We start from the raw sequence: 15,221 nt of genomic DNA, 5'->3' as shown, positions 1-15,221 counted from the left end.
TTTGTTATCTTGACATAATTATCCAGTTATCACGGGAAAACGGAGTAAAAAAAATATTTGAATGGATGGCCGCTTAGGGGTTCCGTACCTGCTGCTAAATACTTAGCTCTATTAATGATGTAGTTTTTTTTTAAACAGGCTACAATAATATGTTCTATGGGCTGCTTTATTGTAGGTTATTAGGCTATTGTTGACATATCATCTTAAGTAGGCTATTTTTTGTAAGGTGGCCTGTTGTTGCTTAGAAAGACCAATTTATTACATGCATGGGGACTCCAAAATAAAAAGCGTTTTCCAGATCCTCCAAGATTATCAGTAGGCCTATTTTTTTGTAACTTGCACAGTTCAACCGAGTTGCCATTTTTACTGCAGTCCTCGAAAGCATCACCCTATCGCTGCATCGCCGGACCTCTCAGGTGTCTCTGCTGGGCGGCCGCACGCGGCGGAGTCAATGGAGGAAATATAACGTGGCGGCATGGCGGACAGAGAGAAGCGGAAAGCCAGCCCATCATCTGGCCGCAACATCCAGGTGAACTCCCCGGCAAGCTTCAGGTAAGAGCACCGGCTGAGGGAGCCCGGGGAGGGGGGCCGAGCCGCCCCTCCTGGAGGCTGTGAATGAGCGATGAGCCCGCGCGGATCTGCAGAGCTGAAGGTGCTGATGCTGGCTGATCTGAGCCGCCGCAGCTGCGCTTGGCTCCGCTCAGCTTTGTGGATTGAAGTCGCAATGTGTTGTTGAGTCGCATGTTTTGTGTTTGGGCGTGTCTGCTCCCGGAGGACCGAGACGAGCTGTCTGTTATATAACTACTACTACTAAGCCTACAATAACTGTACAGCGGCTTTACGAGTTTCAGCTTCGAATTATGTGTTTATACTGGCCTTATCGCCTGCTTTTCGGCATTTTTTTCGCTTGGTTTGCCACAAAATACTGTTGATGTAATATACAAGGAGTTACCAGTGATTGAATGTGTTTGTGGCGCACATTGATGATTTTAATGACAGCACTCTAACATATTATTGTATTTAATAGGCTATTAGATTAACTCATATTGTGTGTTCAGGACTCCTGAGTTTACAGTAACCTTATGAGAGCTTTAGTAGTAGCCTACCTAGGCCTGCATCATAGCAAATCAATATTTCAGCTTAAGCCTGGAGATTTGGAAGCACAACAAAACAATGTTTTATAGTTTTGCTTTTTTGTAGAAAGGAAAATGCATATATGTCTAATAAATTAATGATTTTGAATGTATAATTGTGTGACTGTAGAGTCCCTGCCACAGAATTAACTCATGGATGTTTTCCTGCTCAGTTGTATGTAATTTATTCAGTAAAATATAAAAGATTTCCTGATTATTTGTCTAAGTGAAATCTCCTTTGCTTCTTGGACTGTTGTTCAGACTGTAAAAGCTATCACTTTAGGATCTGGTAACTTGGGATGGGCATTTTTATTGTATAAATGAATAATACATACAGTATTTCTGTATGTATTTCTAATGTACTGTATTTATTTCAGCCCTATTTCCTTTACCCTAAGTGGTTACCCCACTTGTCAGGCCGCCATTGTAAATAAGAACTTGTTCTTAATGACTTGCCTGTAAAAATAATGAATAAAAATATGTGTGTGTGTGTGTGTGTGTGTGTGTATATGTGTGTGTGTGTATATATATATATATATATATATATATATATATATATATATATATATATATAATATTATATATATATATATATATATATATATATATATATATATATTAGTATAATTAATTAATAATCAGTAGCATAAAAACATAATTTATTGGTTAGTCGATAATGAAAATAGTTTTGCAGGGCTACGGTATAAATAACATATGGTGTCATCAGTGAGAGCTAATTCAACCAGCAGTTCAAATCAATGTTTAAGACAGCTGAGCAGGGTGAGGGATTAACTGCATGCTGTTGACAGGCTTTTATACTCTGTGTCACACACCTATACACACACAGTTACACACATACCCAGAGACTTACACGTTGCCTGCGGAGAAGCTGCAATTCTTCAGTGGCATTACTGAGTGGATGGAGGCCTGTGATCAATATTCCCCAGTGAGACAGCAACACACACACACACACACACACACACACACACACACACACACACACACACGCCCTCAGGCTCAGTCTGTCCCTGTCTCATTAGCAGAGCTACAAACACGCAGATCCACAACCATCTTTTCATCACAGTGGCATCTGAGTTGCTCCAGCAGTGTTATTTTATATATATATATAAGGGCTTCAAAGTCACACACAGCAACAAACATGAAATTGTCAGGAGAAAACAAGCAGTTTCAGAAGCACGACGAATTAAAGCCACATGATCCAAATGTAAACTAAAGTGTTGTATCAGCACCAAAATCCAAAATCAAAGACACTAGGGTACTTAGGCTATATGTTTTTGTTTCAAAACTGAGTTTTAAAATGAAAATGATCTCTGTCCACACCAGCGTTTTAGCATTAATGCTCATGAAGTGGCCATTCACGTCAACGAGGTGTAACTGTTACTGAAAGTAATACAGGAGTCCAAGCGTCTTTGGCGGCGGAAAGCAGACTGCGCCATCACCACGAAAACGTAGCAGTGTGGATGTAGCCTACTTAATAAGTCATCAGTGTTGTCAAGGATTAGCTGAAAACCAGCTAACTTATTAATGTTAAATGTTACATATAAAAAAAATACAGCTTGGACCTTAAACTTACTGTTCACTGTTCATCATAAAAAACAACAGCAAGCAGCAAAATAAAATTATGACATAAGACAATAATATATATTTCAAAAATTGGTCAGCTGTTTAAAAGGAAACTTAAATGACAATTATGAAAACAATAAAATCCATGTTCTTTCTTGAAGAGCCAGACAATCCACAATCTCTGGGTTGGCCCACTCTCAGCACAAACATATGTTGGCATGTTTTCCTCTGTCACCCTCCCTGCCTCCACACACTGTGGTCGAATTCTCCGTCTCTCCCCAACCTGCTGTTGAGAACAGACAGCCTGTGCAGCTATTTCTATGGAGATATTCAGTAACAGAGATACAGGAGTAGCTCACCTTCAAATCTAGATTCAGTCCACGGTTTATTTAGCTTTTCAAGCCTATGGCCCGGTTTTGAGGCCCTTAAAATATATTGTGAATCATCAATATAAAGTTGATAAGTTGTCACATGAGTTTGAGGACAACATATTTCTGAATCATAGAAATCAGAAATTATATATTTTTTTTTAGATTTCTATGAGGGATAACACAAGTTGTTTTTTTTAGCAAGAAGCACTGAGGGTGGAGTTTTTCTATTTTCCAACATATAATGTTAATGATATTCACACTGACAGCAAAGTTAAAAATACCGTGTCAATGACTTTTTTCAGGTTCATCACACCTATAAAGTAATTAAATCAGTATTTAGTTCATGCTGGAGATGAAGAGATGCTGTTCAAACCTTCAGACAGCAACAGATCCACACTAACTGACATTAACAAAACACTATAGGATGTCATAAAATAGTATACAAAATAATGAACTGTACCTTTTAAATTCTCCTGCACTGCATTGATCATCTATGGCACGAGAGGGCGTTGCAGGAGATTATTTCACATTAGTACAGTGTGTGTGTGTGTGTGTGTGTGCAAGACAGTGTATATGGTGCAACAAGACAGTGTAGGATTCCAGTCCATGTTGTGCATTATGGGGGGAAAAACCTCTGGGAAATGAGGAACTCATGAAGGCATCTGTGACATGAAACTAGACATATCTCTTGAGGCAAAACTAATCCCTTTTATATGTGATTCAATATTTATTTAGGAATTTGCTTTGGTAAGAAGTTGCTACACGTAGACAAACATACAGTCAACATAAATAAATGTAGGAATATTATATAGTTAAATAATAATAATAAAAGAATAGAGAAAAATAATACAACTATTTGCAGAGAAAGAACAATGTGGTAGATATTTACATGTGCATTACTCCAGTTAGGGCAGATGTATTGCAATGGAAGAGAATATTGTGTACATAAATATATAAATTGACAATATAAAATGTAGAACAATGATTAACAATTGAAAGCAAATATGTGCAATGTGCCAAGTTTGTGCATGATATGATATGAAATTAAATAATATTTACATGTGCAGAGACATTTGTATTATTTGAAAGGCGGGGAGTGTCAGTGAGGGACCCGGCTTTGTTAATGAGGCTAGCTGCAGAAGGGTAAAAGCTGTTTTTGTGGCGAGAGGTCTCCTGATTGACCGCAGCCTCTTGCCAGAGGGGAGAGTCTGAAACAGTTTGTGTCCAGGGTGGGAGGGGTCAGCCACAATCTTTCCTGCTCACTTCCTGGAGGCGTAGAGGTGATGGAAGTGATGGAAAATTGCAGCCAATCACATTCTCTGCAGCCTGCGTTTGTCCCTGGCAGTGGCAGCAGCGTACCAGATGGTGATGGAGGAGGTGAAGATGGACTCAATGATGGCAGTGTAGAAGTGCACCGCCATTGTCTTTGGCAGGCTGAACTTCTTTAACTGCCGCAGGAAGTACATCCTCTGCTGAGCGTTCCTGGTGAGGGAGGTGATGAGCTCCCACTTGAGGTCCTGGGAGATGATGGTGCCCAGGAAGCGGAAGGAGTCCACAGTGGCAACAGCTCCACTGTCTTCAGAGTGTTCAGCTCGAGACTGCTCTGGCTGCACCAGGTCACCAGATGATCAATCTCCCATCTGTAGGCAGACTCCCCACCACCAGAGATGAGCCCAATGAGGGTTGTGTCATCAGCAAACTTCAGGAGCTTGACGGACTGGTGACTGGAGGTGCAGCTGTTGGTGTACATGGAGAAGAGCAGAGGGGAAAGAATGCAGCCTTGAGGGGAACCAGTCCTGGAATCAGAGACATGTTTTCCCATCTTCACATGCTGCTTGCTCACCGTCAGGAAGTCTGTGATCCACCTGCAGGTGGTTGTCAGGCATGTTCAGCTGGGAGAGCTTGTCCTGCAGCAGGGCCAGGATGATGGTGTTGAAAGCAGAGTTGAAATCCACAAACAGGGTCCTGACATAGGTTCCAGGGGAGACCAGGTGCTGGAGGATGTAGTGTAGCAGAGCAGAGTTGTCACGCGGGGATGGTGTCCGATTGACTCTAAAAGCGGCAGTAGGACTGGTTCAGCTCATTTGCCAGGCGAGAGTCGTTGATGAAGTGGGGGGCTTTGGGTTTGTAGTTTGTGGTCTGTCTGAACCCCCTCCAGACAGAAGTGGCGTCGTAACCAGAGAACTGGTTCTTTAGGCTCTCTGAGTATAGTCGTTTAGCTTCTCGCACCTCCTTGTTCAACCTTTAACGCCCTGCACCCAGCTCGGTCCCCACTCCTGAATGCCTCTTCCTTATCCAACCTCAGCTGTCTGAGCTTAGCTGTAAACCAGGGTTTGTCATTGTTATAACTCACCCTGGTGCGTGTTGGTATACAGCTGTCCTCACGAAAACTGATGTCGGATGTCACAGCTTCAGTAAGCTCATCCAGACTGTTGGTAGCAGTTCTGAAAACATCCCAGTCAGTGCAGTCCAAACACGCCTGAAGATCCTCTACAGCTTCACTGGTCCACTTCTTAGATGTCCTCACCACAGGTTTACAGGTTTTCTAAAGTCTAAGTCTTGCTATACATCGAACAACACAATGGTAATAAGTCATGGACTTTTTTGTGTCATTCTTTATTTTGTTTGTAATTGTTAGTGATTTAATGTCATTTGAGATAATATTGCGATCTGACTTGTCGTTTGGTTTTATTTTTGTTGGCCAACTTTTGGATTGAACCTCAGATTGAGTATTTTTGTTTGCTTACTGAGATTTAGAGAGATGGACTCCTAGGAGATTTGAACTGAGATAAGGACTCATTAATTGGTGGTTGAACTGTGGGTTTTGTATTGAGCGCTTACAGTAGCCTATATTACACTGTGGTGAGGTTTTATTCTTGTGGCCTGTAGGTAGGCCCACCTGATGATATTATATCATATTATTTAATGCCATGACTTGACTGAAATTATCTTTCTCATATTATTAAAATTAGATATTTCTTCTCCACCATTGCTCATAATAATAATTCTACCTTATTCATCATAACACAGGCTTGACCCACATTTACTGCTTGTCCGTTTTGAATGATACAGAAGGTAAAGAGCTTAAAAATGAATCTTATATTAAATCGCAATCGCAATATCGGTTTAAAAAAAATTGCAATTAGATTATTTTCTAAAATCGTTCAGCCCTAGTTGGAAGGAACAAAATTCTGACCAGTTAATGTTTTGTATTGTCATAATGAGTAAAGTTAATCAATGAATGTGGCAGGGATGTGCACAGGGGGGTTGCTCTGGTTGCCCGGGCAACTGCCCGTTTGCCTTTCCTGACTCAAGTTGCCCTTCCGACTCGCCCTTCCGAGAAAAAAAAATAGCCTCATTCACTTCCATTTGGGCACCGAAAGTGAAAGTCAGTAGGGGAAGGGCAAACTCTGTTTAAGTGGCTGCACTGCTGCAGCGCTGCCTGCACGTCAGTCGATTCTGTTCCCTACCGGAATTCCTGTTTCCTTCCTTTATGCAATCATACTACAACAAATCATGCGTAGTTTTGCCCAGTTACCATACGTGATACGTACCAACAGAAGTGAATACGAGCTAGAAGCGCAACTGAATGTACGGGAAGCCAAAAGGTTAAAAAAGGATTGTATTTTTTTCCGAAATCTAAGCGTTTTTTTATTTAATATTTTATTAGAAGCGAGTTTTCCCCATCTGTCAATTCAATCTAGATTATTTATTTTCAAATAAAAAAAAAAAAGGAAAAAAAATAAAAAATAATGATTAAAAAAAACAATAAACAATAATATAAGGAACTCTTTTTCTCATATGTATTTTGGTGACATTTATATTGTTAATACATTTTGGATACTGTGTTTAGTGCCTTTTTTCAGGTCAGAGCAACTGCCCTTCAAAATTCCTGTGCACGTCCCTGGAATGTGGCAATTCACAAAATGTTGACACTGAACGTATCAGTAAAATACTCATTTGACTTTGTTTTTCCTTTGAGTCATAAGTCTGCAGTGAGTTGACTCATGAGACACAATGTGATTGTTAACATTAGCAGAAACCACGTTTTTTCCCTAACCTCAACCGAAGTGCTTTTGTTGTCTAAACCTAACCACAGACAGAACTCTGGATGCAAACCGCTTTCTTTGGAGTCATAGTCCTGTACTTTTTATGCCCACCACCCAAACATTGCCATAATCTATCCATCCATTACATTTAAAACACTTTAATAATATATAAATGTAATTTCTAGGAGACAGAGTTACATAATGTCATAAACTAAACTAAAATATAAAGACTGCCACATTAAGCTGTGAATACATTTAGTACATTGTTCCCGAATAGTTTCCAAATAGCTTCCTGGCTGAAACTGACTGACTGCCTTTTGAATTATTCCAGGTCGGGGAGAGTAATCTGAAGTTATTTTGAACATACATTGAATTTAGCATGCATTTTGTCATCATATTCAGAAGAAAAGACAAAGAAAATGAATCTGAATTTTTAACCATCAAACCATAAAAATGAAAGCGCAGAATTGTACATGATCTCTGCCTCTCTCTCACTCATTTATTCAATGGCATACCCTCTTTCTTTTAGTTAATCTTTTCTCTACAGCTTCTTCATTGATGTGACTCTGCTGACAAGATCTGCTCAGGCCGATGGATTCAAAGGGTGTGGGATGTGAAAGGGATGTAAGGGAGGGGTGGGGGGTTAAGCAGATTTTGAAGTGTCAGTTTCCCTGATTCACTGCATCCATCTTTCATGGACTTTGATGTTTTCTTGAGAAAAAGAAAGGGCTTGAGGAGAAACAGACACACAGACAGACAGACAGAGAATTTAAATTAAGCAGATCTGAAATTCACCCACAGTAGAAGCTGACAGAGTGGAGGGTTATTGCTCTGGTTGCAGTTCCCCCCATACTGATTATTCACTGCTGTCACTCAATTCTGCTGACATGGCACGTTCCACCTAATGGCACCTTTCCTCTGCTTATACAGTACTCTCTCTCTCTCTCTTCCCCCCCCCCCTCTCCAAAGATCCACTATAGAGTAAAATCTGAAAACCACATACGGGGCAGTTGTAAATTTTACACCTTGACTGAATTATACTGATAATAACATCAGTTCTCTAATATTAATTTAATTTACTAGACCTTTATTTGAAACAGGCCTATATTAGAGACATGCCTTTATTCCTCTTTTTTCTTCTTGTTTTAAGTATTTTTAATATTAGACACTGTAATTTTTAGTAAGACACTTTTCTGAGCTACATTTTAATTTGCTGAGGATGCTGTTAAGGAGGAACTCCACTTTCTATTTGGATATATAAATAATTTGATCATGTTTTTAAGAGAATATTATATTTTTTGACATATTTGTTAGATGTGTGAATCTTCACTGGCCTCACAATTTCATTAAATAATGATTCACCTGTCAATGATTTCAATGCATAACAATTCTCATTGCATATTACTCTATAGCAGCCTAGTTTTTCTTTATTAATTAAAATGGATATTTTTTCTTCAAAAAATCAACAATCATTGTTAGTAGGTTATAATTTTGTGTAGGCTGCCAACACGACATTATGTTTTGTCACTGCAACTTTATATCATTTTTAGATTCAATCACTCACATCAGAGTGTCATAACGTGAGGATCAAAGTTTCTAAGGTGTCACCTTCAAATAACATATTGGATTTTCTGAACAATGAGATGAATTCAGCTTGTTCTCGACCCTTGAGGCCCAAATCCGATTAATATGCCTCTGCTGATGAGCTGAGCAGGATTTTACTGTGACACACACACACACAATCCTTGGATACCTCTCTCTTTTTCTTTCTGTCTCTTAAGACTAACATGAATATTGCTAGCTCTTTTTCTCAGATACAGAATACTCGGTGTGTTTTGTGTGTTTTATAGCATATTTTTCTTATTCCTTCAGCAAGGTTGTAATGGCAATAAAGTGTAGGGGGAAGTGTGTGAAGATCTTCTGGTGTTTGTGTGTGTGTGTTTGTGTGTGTGTGTGCGCGCGCTCCATAGATTCCGGCCAGCTGACGAAGTCGTGCTGTATGGCCATATGGCTGTGTGTTGTAATCTCAGAGTGTAGAAAAACAAGGATGTAGAGTCTTTGACCTTTCTGATGGAGTGTTTGAAGCCTGGGGTTTGGTTTTCAAAGCACAACCTATGCACAATATGCATGCATATCTTAAGTTGTATGGATGTTTCAAATATGAACGCATTGGTCAAATTAAATGCTTTTCCTGTAATTTGGAGCTGCAGTAATTAATTCCTTGCCACTAGTGGTCGACAGACAGCTGATACATTAGCATGTCATAAAGTTGTTATAGCTTGTATAGTAGCAAACAATTGTCGGTTTACAATATAATCAACACGTTACAGTCTTTTTTTTTTGTCTGCCTCATGAATATAAGTCTTATATTTCTTTTTAGCTTTGGTTTGGTCTCCATCTCATGGGAAAAATATCTGACCCTTCTTAATTTTCCCTTTTCTTCTTCAAGATATTGATTAGTGCAGCTTTCACAGTCTAATATTATATAATTTAATACTATTAAAGCACAATGGCTGTGTTTGTGTTATTAATGTAATCTTTCTCTCTCTCAGCTACATTAGCAAACTCAGATACACCTCCTTGTTTAATATTTATATTGAAGCCTTTTGTGGATACAATCAGCACAGTGCTCCTATATACAGTGTTATTGCCAACATAAAGTGGCCTTTGAGATGCTGGCAGGAGGTTTTAAGGTCAGCAGATTTGACAGGGTTAATCTACTGTACAGTTCACTGCACGTGGGCTTGCATACAATTCCACACACTGGTTTATTACAACGTTTACCTTATTTTTGTAGGTTTGGTCATTATTTTCTGTCTGAATTAATAATGTTGTATACATGGATGAAATCTGGGTTAAAGGCTAACAAGGTAAACAAACACCTAGGTAAATCAAACTTATTTGTAAAAGAAAACAAAGGCAAACAGGAATATTATTACAGTGGAAGTATCTGTTTTCTGGTTGAACTTTGACCCACCACAATTACCTTAGTTGTGAGCATTCAGTTGCATAATGACAGATTATTACAGTCTGAGTGGATATATTTTCAGTTTTACCTTTTGTGAAGGTAAGTGTTATAGAAAATCTGGCATAATCCCATAATCCCTGATAATCAGACTGTCTCTGTTTTATTCCTTGTCAGGCATCTTTTTATCAATGTCAATGTGTTCCCATACCTCAGCAATTACCTTGGCAGAATGCAATGATGGCCAAAAACACAATAAGACCCAAATTGTAATATTGTAATGGACCCGAAAAGGATGAATGGAGAGAAAGACAGACCAAGGGAAATTAGGAGTCTTATGATTAATGGGTCTCATGAATAATTTAGCACATCAGTGTTATGCTGAGCGAGAGAGAGAGTGTGAGAGAGTGTCCTCTTGTGCTGATGTTCTCTTGTTTTGGCTTGCTGTGGCATCGGATGTTTTGCCAACACCAGCACTTTCATGCAGTGGCGTAGTAAATCTGATGCACACAGGACAGAGTAAACATCAGAGAGAGAGAGAGAGAGATAAAAAGAGAGAGGAGTAGATTATATAACACTTCTCCTCTGTGGCAGATTCAGCTCCTCTGCTTTAAATAATTCCTCCCTCTATCTCTCTCTCCTCCGGAGGAGCAACAGCAGCAGCAAGGCTCTGAATCGGACGCCTCTCCCATCGACCCGGACGAGCTGCACCCATCCTCCCTCTCCTCCGGCTCTCTTCCTGCTTGCTCCTCCCTTTCTACCACCCTCCCTCCTTCACTTTCTAACCCTCTTGCTCCTTCTCCTACTCCTCCTCCTCCTCTTGGCTGTGGATGCCCTCCTCACTTACAGTATGGACTCGGGAGGGGAAGGAGAAGAGGGTTGGATGGAGGACCAGTGGGAGAAATGGTAGGGCATATCTCTCCTTCTCTGTGATTTTTATTTTACTGGGATGCAGCAACATGGCTGTGTGTGACCTTGTGAGTGTGTAACTGCTAACATGCCTTTTTCTAGCTATATGTCGTCTCCCTGCATCTTAAAGCTCAGGGTAGGCATGCCCTTGAGGAAGATGCGGATGCATATGGCTGTGTGTGTTTGTTTCTAAAGAAGAGAGGTAGCGTGTGCAGCAGAGGTTGTTGGTTTACGTGGACCAAAATAGGACCTGACAAGCCACACAGGAAAAAAAAACACACATCACGCTTTATGTTGATGTGTGTCTATATGCCAGCAGCACCGATATAGGAGAAGCACTGTGTCGATGAATTTGTGTCTTCAGAGTTTGTTTTCATACAGCGAATGATGGAGGGGTGTGTGGGGTGGGGAGGGGGTATCTGGATATGGAGAATCTGACAGGATGGTCCTGATCCTTGTCCTGGTCCTGTCCTTGCAAGAGGACGAAGCTGATAATTGACAAAATGCAGCCTTGTAATCTCTCAGTGGGAGCATAAACGTGAAAATTATTGGGATGACTAAATGCTGGGCTTACTGTGGATTGAGTGTGAGGTGATTGAGTCATAAGAGCGGAACAGGTATGCTTGTCCTATGAGACTGTAACATTGCAAGAGATGCACGTGTAAAATATCCATAGTTATATGGGTAACATGACTGTCCTGCTTCAACTGATGCATTAGCAAATTTTGCAATAAATACATAAATAATACAAATTTTTGGGAAATCAGATTAATTTTCTCACAATTTTATATTTTATCTTTTTCTTTTAACTAGGGGGATTTTGGGCACAGGCAGATGGATTCAAAGGGTGTGGGAACTGTGATTAGCAGCTCATTTGCCTTTTCTCCACATTTTTCTCTTCACTTTCTAACACAGAAGACTTCGGCTTTCATTACAGCATGACCTTCTATAGGGACTTAAAATCCTGGTAATTAACTGGATTTTTTTTTTTTACACTGAAAATCTGTCAAAACAAAAACCAGTGACCTCTATCTATGTTTGATCTTGTGTGCTACTTGTGAACAAAAACTGCAGTCAAGATTTGCAAGCAAGCAGTTGGTAGGTAAATACACTGCAGTTGGTGTCAGGGTCATAGCTGGATTCAGATAAAGACTAATGAGCTGGCCGGGCCCATCATCAGCCTGAGTGCGAGGTCACGCTGTCCTTCATTAACACAAGCAGAGAGGCAGGTTGAGGAGGCACAAACACCACAGTAGGCTGCCCCTTCACCCCCCACTGTCAGAAAAACGCAGGGGTTTATCCCAAATCCTTTGTGAAACAACCTGAAACAGCCATCCTGCAGTGCTGTTGTCCTCTGATGTCATTATACAACATAAACTGTGGACATAATATCTTTGATGTTGTGTTTCAAAAGGGACTTTAAGCACCCGCTGCCAGAAAATTGGAATGTGGGCAGCGAATTGTAGGTGAGAAATTACCAACAGTGACCACAGCTGAAATGTATAAACCCAAGACACTGCAAGCAATCAACACCAACAGTTACCTCTCTGTAAGCCTTCATACTATCATTATATCCATTTTATGCTCAAAGCCAAGTGTAAGTCATAATAATACATAATCATACATGTCAAAACACAGGGTGTATACCTGAACAGGAGTTTATGTAATCAGGGGATCACAGAACTCAATTAAAAATCAAAGCTGCGATTATTAATTCTGGGATAGATCGATCATACATACTGAGAATGGCATCAGAATCACTGATTAGAACATGAATTACTAATATCACCCCTGGAGAGGGGAAATCAAGGCTTAAGACAACATTGAGCTATGGCACAGATGCATATTACATCTTAGCTAGAGTAGGCAATTTATTTCAGAAGCAAAATAAGCACTTCCAATCATTTCATTTGCTGGCCTACCTGCCTGTCTACCTGCTGACCTGCGAGACATTGTTAGTTTCCACATTGGAGCTATGTGCTCAACAACAATAGCTGAGCACAGTAACAAATAGCATCTCAAGTCCTGTCCTCGTGTTGGTGGTTTGCGTCCAGCTGATTGTTGGATGTTGTCCACTTGTGGCAACTAAAGCATGATTGATAAACAGGGTGTAGGGTATGCAACAACCTACAGGTGCTGGATCAAAAAGCAAACTGAAAGCAAAAGTCAAACAATAGATCCACACTCCTAGCAATAATAATTTAATAGAGGAATGTTTTGATCCAACAGAGATCTTCGTTAGACATTGTCAAATTGCTATCACACAGTAATAAAGCATCATTAACATTTTTATGGTTATGCTTAGGCAACACAGATCACGATCTTGGTTAATTTATGAAAAAGTCAGCGCTCACTTGAAGCATGAAAAGGCAAAAGTCAAGTTTTTTGATATTCAACCAAAACCATCTTTCTTCATAACCAATGTTACGGTATCACATGGCACATAGCACATAGCACACCCAAGTAACTACTCAAACTTTCTTGCAACGATTGCTGTGCTGTTTAAGAATGTCACATGTCATCAGCATGAGTTAGAAAAAATTTTTGATGAAAATGTAGTCAACTAAGATTGCTCTAGAGTGTTTTTGGCAAGGGAAATTAGTAGTATTAAGATAGATTGTGTAGGTGACTGAGCTGATCCTACAGCATAGCAGGCTGTAACATAACATAAAAATGTAACCAGCTCTCAACTTGTCTGGCCGAGTCAGAAACTGTATCAGGATGCGATAGATGGCCTTTAGGGTCGTGTGAGGTAACAATGTCATAGTGGTGATGTTGGTGTCAGACTACTTACAAGCCAAGTGATTTGCTTCGTCTAACCTTTAGTGATGATGACACAGTAGATGTATCGCAGGGATTTCTGACCTGGGCAGCCCAGCCAGTCTGCTGAGACAGCCTGTATTGATCACTGAGGATATTGTGAGTCATACAGGAATAATATCCCAGAGGAAAGTAATGGGGATATTTAGAGAGTTCTGGATCTTCTAGGTTTTTGATCGGTCCATAGGGTTCATTCAGGAAAATGATGTAATGTTTCGTAATGTTTTGAATTAGCTGTGTGCATGCAGTATGGATGTGTACTGATTGGTGTGTAACATGTCTTTTGTGACTGTGTGGAGTTTATCAATATGTTTGTGAAGTCTTTTTCTTGCTTTCTATGTTTTGAAAAATAAATATAAACTGTGCATTTTGAATAGCAATTACTATTACAACTTTATGTATTTATTACAACAGGTGTTTGCTATGATATGGACATTAGCTTATAAAGTCATCTTTAATACACATCGTATTCACATGTATTGAGTATGTGATTATTAATAAATGTTCTGTATTTTTTTTGCTATTATGGACATGAAAGATCAGACCCACCGAGAAACCCTGTAATAATTTCTGTAAATTGAGAAGGAAATGTCCCCAGAATTTGTGATAAGAGGTTTTCCCACCGAAACTGTGATGAATGCTACCCAGAAGTGTCTGAGCCTTGACGTGTGACAACGTGATTTGCTCTGTATAATACACTCTGTTGGTTTTCTCTGCTGTTTGCATCTCTCCTTACCCACAATTCAGCGCAGCAAAGGGGTCACCCTGTCCTGTCCAGGTGGTTTATCTCCCGGCACTTAATTATCTCATCCCTCCCTCCATTCATTTTTTGTCCCCATGACTCTCTCCATCCTCTCACTGTTCACTGCCCCTGTTTGCACTTTCCTCTGGGTTTGAGCTACAGTCACAACATCATTTCCTTTCATCTCTTGTTCACCATTCTTTAGGTTTCCCTCCTCTTTATGTCCTTGTAAAGCCTCAATTATACCCTTTTTACACAAAATTAGAGCGTTTTTGCAGGTGTAAAAATAGGCAATTGACTGCATTCACATTGCCAGTAGACAGTACATGTCTGCCTTTTCAGTTTTTTTTCTGATGTGTTGCATTCAATGTCATGACCATGCCTGAAAACAGGGTTAGTAAATGATAGAAAGCAGCACGGAGGCCAGTGATAATGTTGTGGTTGCTGAGTGTAGCCAATAGACGGTAAAAATAAGGTCTGGACTGGTGACAGGTGTGTTTATTGTGTTTGTTTGCTCTGAAAGACGTCACAGCGGGGATATATAGTCACAGCTGACTGACTGTTAGTGTAGCATGATAATGCTACATAAACATATAGACGTTTATTGACATCTGCAGAGGCCAGGGTCCCCACTGTCACTGACTCTCA

General features: G+C 40.0%; 1 protein-coding gene across 1 annotated transcript in view; it reads left to right on the top strand.

Annotated features, from left to right (window-relative positions):
• The first annotated feature begins 381 nt into the window (after positions 1 to 381).
• The window catches only part of mapk8ip1b (mitogen-activated protein kinase 8 interacting protein 1b), a 55,644-nt gene continuing 40,804 nt past the window's right edge, over positions 382 to 15,221 (top strand). Inside the window, exon 1 of the mRNA XM_038702272.1 lies at positions 382 to 552. Coding sequence (XP_038558200.1) covers positions 476 to 552 — 77 coding nt within the window. The 5' untranslated portion in view covers positions 382 to 475. The remainder of the gene's footprint in view (positions 553 to 15,221) is intronic.

Source organism: Micropterus salmoides, unplaced genomic scaffold (genome assembly GCF_014851395.1).
Source record: "Micropterus salmoides isolate LMB-PRFRI ecotype aquatic unplaced genomic scaffold, ASM1485139v1 Ms_hic_scaffold_6, whole genome shotgun sequence".
NCBI classification, from domain to species: Eukaryota; Metazoa; Chordata; class Actinopteri; order Centrarchiformes; family Centrarchidae; genus Micropterus; species Micropterus salmoides.
The sequence above is the reverse complement of the archived record's forward strand: the minus strand, read 5'-3'. Positions and strand labels throughout refer to the sequence as shown.